The 10,227-nt window shown below is 45.7% G+C and overlaps 1 protein-coding gene across 1 annotated transcript; it reads right to left on the reverse strand.

Moving 5' to 3' along the window:
• Positions 1-2,716: 2,716 nt before the first annotated feature.
• Positions 2,717-7,642, reverse strand: LYZL6 (lysozyme like 6). The gene is made up of 4 exons (XM_031657483.1): positions 7,359-7,642; positions 5,977-6,135; positions 4,983-5,061; positions 2,717-3,055 (listed from the first exon to the last, which is right to left on the reverse strand). Exons 1-4 carry the CDS (start codon positions 7,495-7,497, stop codon positions 2,986-2,988), a joined length of 447 nt encoding a protein of 148 aa, XP_031513343.1. The 5' UTR covers positions 7,498-7,642; the 3' UTR covers positions 2,717-2,985.
• Positions 7,643-10,227: the final 2,585 nt, after the last annotated feature.

Raw genomic sequence — 10,227 nt, forward strand, 5'->3', positions numbered from 1 at the left:
GGAGTTAGTTAGCTTGCCTTACGGAGAGTGGACACAAAGCAAGGGAAGGTCCCTGGAGAGATCCCGGCCCATAGGGTCAGTGCCTTATCCCCACATAACATAAAAAGCAGCCTGGGAAAAAATTCAAGCTACCAGCACTGATAAGGGAACTAGCATAGGTCATTGTGCCTGGAGACATGCCCACGGCTGCACAGATGGAAAAACCTCTGGCCCATTTGGATAAAAGCTTGCACAAACCTTCAGCTCACTCAGATAAAGGAACGAGGCCTGGCATAGAAATGCCTTTGTCCTTTGTATAGTCAGCGGGCTCCCAGGATGAAGTTGCTTCTCCTTTTGTGGGCATGCGCATAGTGGGCTCCGGTGGGTTCCAGTGGGCACTCTGCTTTCCTTTTTGGACTGTCAGTCCAGCCTCTATGAATCATCACTTCGGCCCCTGATAGGTCTCGGGCCAAGTTAAGAAGCATCTAAGAATCATCATTTCAGCTCCTGACTGGTCCTGGGCCAAGGCTCCTGGCCAAGCTGAGTTCTCCAAGACAGCCGGCGGACTAAGCACATTGCTTCCCCTTTCCAATCCATAAATACCCAGCCTCAGAGGGGACACCCATTCTGGCCCCCACTCTCTGCTGGCAGAGAGCTTTCTTCTTTCGCTTATTAAACTTTCGCTGTAACCCCACCTTTGTGTCCCTGCTCCTTAATCATCTTGGAGGTAGGACAAAGAACTCCGGGAGTTATCTCAGACAACTAGAGACTGTTGTATCTTGGTGCATTGCTGAGACTACAACAATGTTTTGAATAGGGGCAACTGGGGAGGTTAGGAATCTTGTGGCCTCTGGCTACATAATTTCTGAGCCATAATTTCTAATCTTGTGGCTAATTTGTTTGTTTTACAAAGGAGATCTGATTCCCAAGCAGGGACGTGGTTTGTTTCAGGAAAGGACTATTATCTTTGTTTCAAACTTAAACAGTAAAAATTCATCCCATAGTTAGTGTGGCCTGTGCCCAGGAATGAGCACGGGCAGCTTGGAGTTAGAAGCAAAATGGAATCAGTTAGGTCAGATTTGTCATAATTTTTATAAAGTCTGTTTCAGTAACACAAGAAGGAAAGCAATCAGTTCCTACTACTGTTTATTTTAATCCTATAATGTTAGAGCCAGAAGAGACCCTGCAGGACAAGTCTCTTGTGGTTTCTGAATAATGATCCTCAGACCCATGCTGTGATAAAGTTTTCACCCCTACTCTACAAAATGAGGACAATCTGGAAAATATAATCAGGTTTTTTATAATTTCATAAAATAAGATAGATTCCACTCCATTCTTCTACAAGTATGACCTCCCTATAATGTTGATACTAAAAATTGTTTTATGACAAGATGCTAATAGAGGATAGTTGCTTTAATGCTCTTATTTGGACATTAAAATTAAAAATTAGAAATCTCAGCCGGGCCTGGTGGCTCACATCCATAATCCCAGCACTTTGGTAGGCCAAGGCAGGTGGATCACTTGAGGTCAGGAGTTCAAGACCAGCTTGGCCAACAGGTGGGAAAAGCACAAAATAGCTGGGCACGGTGGCTCATGCCTGTAATTCCAGCACTTTGGAAGGCTGAGGTGGGTGGATCACCTGAGGTCAAGAGTTCAAGACCAGCCTGGCCAACATGGTGAAACCCTGTCTCTACTAAAAGTACAAAAATTAGCCGGGTATGGTGGTGGGTGCCTGTAATCCCAGCTACTGGGGAGGTTGAGGCAGGATAATTGCTTGAACCCAGGAGGCAGAGGTTACAGTGAGTGGAGATCATGCCACTGCACTCCAGCCTGGGTGACAGAGTGAGACTCCGTCTCAAAAAAAAAAAAAAAAAAAATTGGCTGGGTGTGGTAGCGCACACTTGTAGTCCCAGCTACTTGGGAGGCTGAAGCAGGAGAATTGCTCGAGCCCAGGAGTTGGAGGTTGCAGTGAGCCAAGATCCTGCCATAGCATTCCAGCCTGGGCTATGCAGTGAGACTTTGTCTCAAAAAAAAAAAAAAAAAAAAAAAAAAAAATTAGAAATCTCAGGTTTAATTATTTTTTACATTTTATCACCTGTGAAATACAAAAGTCTGGGAACCACTGAATAGTCAAATCTCTCCTTTTATAGTAGAAACAGTTAAGGCTCAGTGGTAGAGAAATAAGTGGTCCAAGATAAAACCCCAGTTTGGTCAGAAACTACTGATGGTAGCTATGTGTAGGACATTCCTTCAACTGTCCCTTTTCTGACTTTGCTTTTTCTTTAAGCATGTTCTACTCCACATCAGCACCCTCCAGGCAAACCAGATCCTGTCCAGAAAAGACTTTTTAAATTGTCTAGATCCTAGCCTATTCTCCCAAAGCACCCCAAAATTATTGGCGTCTGCCACTATTTCTCCATCCCATCACTACTTTCTCCACATCAATACCATACCCTTAGCCCCACCCATTGCCTACTTCTGAGCTTTCTCTTTTACTTCAAAAATTATTCTTTGCAGGAATTACTTGGACGCTGATACTGTTTCAAAGCAACAATTACGAATTTTATTATACATTTAATTATCTATTGTAATGTTTGTGGATGTTTCTGCGTCTCCACCTAGATTATGAACACCTAAAGAGCAACAGTTGTGTTTTGTCTTCCTTCTAGTACCTAGTACACTCCCACTGTCTCAGGTACTCAAATATACATAGAATAATGAAAAAATGGATGCCTTCTTTGCAGAGTGAGTGCTTCAATAAATATAGAGATTTCTTTATTGTGGTCCTCAGTTTACAAATGACAGACAGGAACCAGGAGACTGGGTCCAGATGGGAGTAAGGAGGAAGCCAAGAAAATAATTTATTCTTGGGGCTCTGGTCAGTTTTAGTTGTAAATGGGAAGGGAAGAAAATAACATGAAGTTGAGGCATAGGAAGAAGAAATGAAGAATTCCTGAGTAAGGACAGGAGTCTTGGAATGACTCCATGGTGCACCCGCACCCTGTTTCATCCCAGTCGGCATCCTGTCAGCCAGTAGGAGAGTGGCCGGCCTGAACAGTGCAACCTCCATTCTACCCTGTGGAGAAAAAAGACATGGTTCTTGCCTCACGCTCAGTGACTCCTCCACACACATGACCCAGTTCTTGGTGAGTCTCGCATGTGGAGCAATGCCCAGAATCCCCTTCATTGTTATCCTTCTGGTCTGTCCTCCACTGTCCCCTCTGACGAATCCTGTAAAACTCTCTCATCTCTGGTGTTTGCCTGCTTCCCTGGATCAACATTTCCACATTTGAAAATCCTCATCTCTCCCTGAAGGGGTGAGTACTGTTTCACAGGGCTGAGACTTACTTATTACAAAAAAAAAAAAAAAAAAAAAAAAAAGTCTCGGGTGCACCCATTGCTTCTCCCTCCAGAAAGGGTCGGCATAATCATTGCTATCAATTCTTTTCTGTGGTGTTTTGAGTATGCAAGGGATTTGACTCCTTCCACAGTCGCCTATAGAGGCGGCCATTTGTGTTACTTATATATCTAGTTTGAAGCTCAGAAAAGGTGACTATCTGAATGTCCACCGTTGGTGAGCTCCCAGCTTTGTGGGTGTCTGCCTAGCTGATGAGCGCCACATTTTTTTTGTTGTTGTTGTCGTTTTTTGTTTTTTGTTTGTTTGTTGTTGTTTTTGAGGCAGTTCTTGCTCTGCCGTCCAGGCTGGAGTGCAGTGGTGCGATCTCGGCTCACTGCAACCTCTGGCTCCCGGGTTCAAGCGATTCTCCTACCTCAGCCTCCCAAGTAGCTTGCCTTAAGGAGCATGGACACAAAGCAAGGGAAGGGTCCCCAGAGAGATCCCGGCCCACAGGGTGAGTGCCTCATCCCCATATAACATAAAAAGCAGCCTGGGACGGAAGCACCTCAGCCTGGCTAATTTTTGTATTTTTTAGTAGAGACAAGGTTTCACCATACTGGCCAGGCTGGTCTCAAACTCTTGACTTTGTGATCCACCCACCTCAGCCTCCCAAAGTGCTAGGATTACAGGAGTGAGCCACCGCGTCCGGCCACCACATTTTTTTTTTTTTTTTTTTAAACAAGACTCTCACTGTGCAGCCCAGGCTGGAGTGCAGTGGTGTGATGTTGGCTCACTGCAGCGCACCTCAATCTCTCCCAGGTTCAGCGTTCTTCTGCACCAAGCCTCCCCGGTAACCTGGGACTACAGGTAAGCCACCATGACCAGCTAATTTTTGTATTCAATAGAGATGGGGTTTCACCATATTAACCGGATGGTCTCAAACTCTGGCCTGGTGATCCACCGCCTCAGCTTCCCCAAGTGTTGGGAGGAATACAGGCTTGAGCCTGCCACGCCCGATCAGCACCCACAAATTAAAAAAAAAGGTAAATTATGGCCCACAGGGCCCCGCGCTTGGCCGTAGGTGTATTGCTTAACTCACTCCCATCCTACAGTTGATTGGACCAGGGGCACCGTGGTGCAAGTGGAACCAATCAGATTCTCTATCCCAGGAAATTGGACTGGGGCTGAGCCTAGCCAGTCCCCTATGGTTTGCTTAGGACTTTGTATTAACTTTGCAGCACCCTTTGTCCTTTAGACTGTGGAGCAGAGAAAGTCTGCAGAGAGAGTTGTGAAGCAAATGCACCAAGAGAAGCTGAAACCTGCCATGGAAAGCTTGCTGACAATTTCCAGCCCTGGTTCCATGGTCTTTCTGGGGCCCAGCTGCAGCCCTTGAGTGGGCTCAGTGAGACATCTGGTCCTCTCAGAATAAATTTTCCCCAGCTAGCTCAAGTTGTTTTCTGTTACCGCAACCAGAAGAGTTTTGTTTAATACAATATCATGGAAGAACCAGATCCCAGGTCTTCTAACTCAGAGTTCCAAGCCCATCGCTATCCCACATCTTTCTAGACACTGCAAGGGCGTGCCCGTGAGTCCTTGTCTACCGCCCTTTTCTCTGTCACGCCCTCCTTCGTGGGGCTCTGCCCGCTTAGTCCCACGGTGTCCTCACCAGTTGTTCATCCCCCGTGCTCCGGATACAATCCTTTTTGCACAGTGGATGCCTGCGAGAAGGTTGGGATTGAGCAGATCTGAAAGGAAGGAAGAGAAAACCTGTGAGGGCACAGAAGACAGTCCCTAAGATGGAGGCAGACACCAGCCCTCCCTAGACAGGCTTATGCCACCTCGAGGTTTCCAGCTGAGGCAAAGGCTCTCTCCCAGGGGCCCATTTAGACATCCCTACAATGGCTGCTAGAGGTTGGAGGTGAAAGGGGGTGTGGGCAGAAGGGGCAAGAGGCCTGAGATTTGGGCCTGTTCACTACTATTCTTCCTAACCAGAGTAGATGGTGGTTCACTCAAAGTTTGTGGGAGGTTTCTAGGGAGAGGAAATGCCAAAACACCACAGAGGTATATCCCGCCTAGTGAGCGGGGGTCTTCAGGTGAGGAGCCCAGGGGCATCAGTCAGTGTGCGAAGGCAGCGGTGAGGGGCAGAGTCATGGGCCCTGTCGAGCCTCCTGGATCAGCTCTGAGCTAGGGAATTTGCACTTGGCCTTTGGTCAGATCGTTAGCTGAAGATGGTACTCCGGAATGGTTAAGAGCCTGTCAGGTCTGGCATTCAATGCTGGTTCTCTTTTTGAGCCTCACTTTGCTGTTTTGTAAAGTGGGGATCATAAATGGTTTCTACTGCATGAAAGTTGGATGAAATAATCTAAGTATGTAAAGTGCTTAGTGTATAATATTCTCTCAATAAACATTGGCTGCTGCAACTGTTCTACTACTACCAGCTGTACACAGAGCCTTTCTGCATCCTATTCAGGGACTCTATAGAATCTCCTAACTGGATGGGCATTAGGGACACTACTCCAGCCCTCTGCTCAGTAAAGGGATTCCCTGATTTTTTGAACTATATCTCTGGGGCCATTCCCAGGCTGTGGGTGGAAAGAGAAGTCTGTGAGCAGAGCCTGGTTTCCACTCTCATCTCTCCCACCATGGGGCCCTGGCCAGACCTTGACAGTCCACCTGGCAAAGGTTTTCCGAGTGACTCCTATAATCGTTGCACCAGTAGTGGCCGTTGATCTGGAAGAGGCCATAGTCAAAGCTTCCATCTGCGTTTTCATTTATCTTTGATATGTTGAATTTGCTTTCCACAAAAGCCAGGCACAGCCCTTAGAGTAGGGAGAAGGTCAGGATTTAGAGGGGACCAAGCTGAGTGAGAAGGGAGATGGAGGAGAAAGGGAGGCAAGGAATCAGACAAAAGGAACAAGGCCTGGGAGGCAAGATAGGACTAGAGGGCTGGAAACCTCCATTGACCTGCCCTCTCATCCTTTGGTCCATCCACCCACTGATAAGTACAACCATTCATCTGTCCATCTATTCATGTGTCTTGCACTTAGCACCTACTGTGTGCCAGGAACTGTGCAAAGCCCAGTGATGGACGTTTCAATTGGGTCAAACACAGATGCTGCCTTCAAGGGGCCTATATTAAAAGCATAAAAATATATACCTAAGGCTGGGCACAGTGGCTCACGCCTGTAATCCCAGCACTTTGGGAGGCTAAGGTGGGCGGATCACGAAGTCAGGAGATCGAGACCATCCTGGCTAACATGGTGACACCCCGTCTCTACTAAAAATACAAAAAATTAGCTGGGTATGGTGGTGGGCGCCTGTAGTCCCAGCTACTAGGGAGGATAAGCCAGGAGAACAGCGTGAACCCAGGAGGCGGAGCTTGCAGTGAGCCGAGATTGTGCCACTGCACTCCAGCCTAGGTGACAGAGTGAGACTCCGTCTCAAAAAGAAAAAAAGTACCTAAAAAACCCACAAAGCAAGATAAAAGGACAAGTGTTGCAAGACAGGTGCACACAAATCCTAGGCAAAAGGGAGATATCCCTTCTATGCAGGAGGATAAAGCGTTTGTACTAGCTGTCCCCTCTGCTTGGAGTGTTCGTCCCCTAGACATTTGGGTGACCAGGTCCTTCACTTAATTCGGTGCTGCTCAATGTCACCTTCTCAGAGAGGCCTTCCCTGACTTCCCCATCTAAACAGTGTCACCATCGCTCCCCCTGCTTTATTCTTCTTCATAGCATTGATCACTACCAGGCAGTACTTTATGAGTTTGTTGCTGCTCTCTTCCCCTAGGATGTGAACACTACAAGGGAAGGGAATTTGTTTATCTCTACATCCCCAGCATCTAAAACAGTTCTTCGTACGTAATAAGTGCTTGGATAATAATGTGGATGAATACGGCGTGTTGGAAAAAGCTTTTTGAAGGGGGCTGCTTTTTGAACTTGGCTTTGAAAGATGAACAGGAGAGAAAGAAGCTGGCCATGTAGGACATGACCATGACAGGGAGAGAAGGAGAAATGACAGGGGAGGGGCCGATGGCACTCACAGTCACTCAGGGAGTAACCCTCAAACCCATCCAAGTCCTCCAGCTGCAGCACCTGGGCCAAGTCACAGCGACTGATGAGGCTGGCCTGATTTAGGGCAAGAAAGCTGCTGACCAAGTAGATGAGTAGCACCTTTGTCATCCTTGGAGGGGAGGAGGTGCAGCTGAGGGCTGACGATTCTTAGGGTCTTGCAGACTTTCTGCTGATCTTCTCTGAGAGCCTGGGGAATCTGGAGAGGGCAGCCAGATTTCCTTACTCACTCACTGCTCCAAACTAGCTGTTTCCTATCTCTTTTCTCTCATTTACTATTTTATAGATTTTTTTTTTATCATGGAAAATTAAACAGTTACAAAAGGAGAGAGAATAGTATCATGAACCTCCATATACCAACTTCTGAGCTTCAACATTAAAAAACCAACGCTGATCTTTCTTGGTTGTTGTTTGTTTTTTAGTTTTTTATTTTTTAGAGATGGGGGTCTCACTATGTTGACCAGGCTGGTCTTGAACTCCTGGCCTCAAGTGATCCTCCCATCTCAGCCTCCCAAAGTGCTGGGATTATAGGTGTGAGCCACCACACCTGGCCAATCTCATTTCATCAATAGGTCCTCTTATATGGGCACCCAGCTATGGGTAGTATTTGGGTATTGGGATGGTAAGTGAGGTTGGCAAAGGAGATTACTGAAGACTATCTTCACCGCATATGTGTGTGTGTATCTGAGGATGTGCTTTTAGAAGGAGGGCCAGGATACTGGGTGCTCATCTCCCCACAACCCCACTCCCTAAGACATATGACACATGATTTTTCCCAGGGGCCATACCCTGCCTGGTACAATTCTTGGTGGGCTGGCTGTAGACATAACCTTCACTTTCACATTGTGTGTGTGTGTGTGGAACAGCAAGGGCCCTAGATTCACACTGCCTGCTTTCAAATCTTGGGCTGTTATGTGATTTTTGGCAACATACTCAACCTTTCTGGGCCTCATTTGTAAAATGAAGATATGCTAATACCTACCTAAAAGGGTTGTTTTGATGATTAAATGAAATAATGCCCAGATCTTGGTTCACATTCCACACAAAAGGGAACCGGGACTCCAGGAAATATGGCTGATTCCCAGGCTGGAGCAGGAAAGGGTTATGAGATATCTGGATTATCTTGCTGTACCAGAAATTTAAAAAGTGCTAAAAATATGGATTGGGGCATGTCAGATTGACACAAGAGCTAGCTCAAAGGGGCACCGATTGGCCAGATCTGGAACGATATGTTTTGGTAACGGCATTATTGAGATATATAATTCACGTATCAAACAATTAATTCAGTTAAAGTGTACAATTCAGTGGTTTTCAGTATATTTGCAGAGTTGTACAACTACTATCTCACTTGATTTTAGAATATTTTCATCAATCCAAAACAAAACCCTGTACCTATTTAGCAGTCACTGCCCATCCCCCTCCTCCCAACCTCTGGCAACCACTAATCTACTCTCTGTCTCTATGGATTTGCCTCTTCTGGACATTTCATACACATGGAGTTACATAAAATGTGGCATTTTGTATCTGGCTTCTTTCACTTAGCATAATGTTTTCAAGGTTCATTCAGGTTGGAGCACATAATGATACTTCATTCCTTTCTATGGTTGAATAATATTCCATTGTATGAATAGACCATACTTTGTCTATCCATTCATTAGTTGATGAACATTTGGGTTGTTTCTGGTTTTGGCTATCATGAATAATGCTGCTATGAACATTCACGTACTAGTTTTTGTGTGGATATACATTTTTATTTCTTTGGAGTAGAGTTGCTGGGTCATGGGGTAACCCTAGGCTTAAGCTTATCAGACCTACCAGATTTCCAAAGTGGCTGCACCATTTTGCATTCCCATCAGCAGTGTATAAAGATTCCAATTTCTCTACATCCTCACCAACACCTATTATCTGTCTACAAAAGGTTTCCTCATGGATATGAACTGGTATCACCCTGTTGTTTTAATTTCCGTTTCCCAGATGGCTACGGATGTTGATCATGTCTTTTTTTTTTTTTGAGACGGAGTCTTGCTCAGTCACCCAGGCTGGAGTGTGGTGGCGCGATCTCTGCTCACTGCAAGCTCCGCCTCCCGGGTTCACACCATTCTCCTGCCTCAGCCTCCCGAGTAGCTGGGACTACAGGCTCCCGCCACCATGCCCGGCTAATTTTTTTGTATTTTCAGTAGAGACGGGGTTTCACCGTGTTAGCCAGGGTGGTCTTGATCTCCTGACCTCGTGATCTGCCCATCTCGGCCTCCCAAAGTGCTGGGATTACAAGCGTGAGCCACCGCACCCGGCCGAACATCTTTTTATGTGCTTATCGGCCATTGTATATCTTTGGGAAAATGTCTGTTCAGAACCTCTGCCCAGTTTCAAATTGAGTTGTCTTTTTATTACCGAGTGGGAAGAGTTCTTTATATATTCTGGATACTAGATCAGCATCAGATATATGGCAGATATTTTTTCCCATTCTGTGGGTTGCCTTTCACTTTCTTGGTGGTATTCTTTGAAGCCCCAAAGTTCTTAATTTTGAAGATGTGCAATGTATCTATTTTTCCTTTTGTTGCATGTGCTTTTGGTGTCATATCTAAGAAATCATTGCATAATGGTTTCCAAGGTAATCTGGGACAATTAGACCATCAAAATAAATGACAGTAACAGATTATACATTAATATAATTAATGTATCCATGAGCCCATAATAATAATAAATTGACAAAAAGATACATAGTGTGGAGCTGAAGCAGAGACCCTCTTCCTGACAATAAAAGGCCAACCGATAAATGTGGAGGAAGTCATGGAGTTGAAAAATAATCACCATTTTGCAACCATCATAGATTGGTTTGAG

This window comes from Papio anubis, chromosome 17 (genome assembly GCF_008728515.1).
Source record: "Papio anubis isolate 15944 chromosome 17, Panubis1.0, whole genome shotgun sequence".
Lineage (NCBI taxonomy): Eukaryota > Metazoa > Chordata > Mammalia > Primates > Cercopithecidae > Papio > Papio anubis.

Bases quoted from the DNA above. Each gene is read 5' to 3' on its own strand.
- LYZL6 (XM_031657483.1), bottom strand. From the start codon at position 7,497: ATGACAAAGGTGCTACTCATCTACTTGGTCAGCAGCTTTCTTGCCCTA. The intron at 6,136-7,358 runs GTGAGTGCCATC...CCCTACTCTAAG, and splicing joins GGGTTACTCCCTGAGTGACT to GGCTGTGCCTGGCTTTTGTG. The intron at 5,062-5,976 runs GTCTGGCCAGGG...CCTTCCTTTCAG, and splicing joins TTGCCAGGTGGACTGTCAAG to ATCTGCTCAATCCCAACCTT.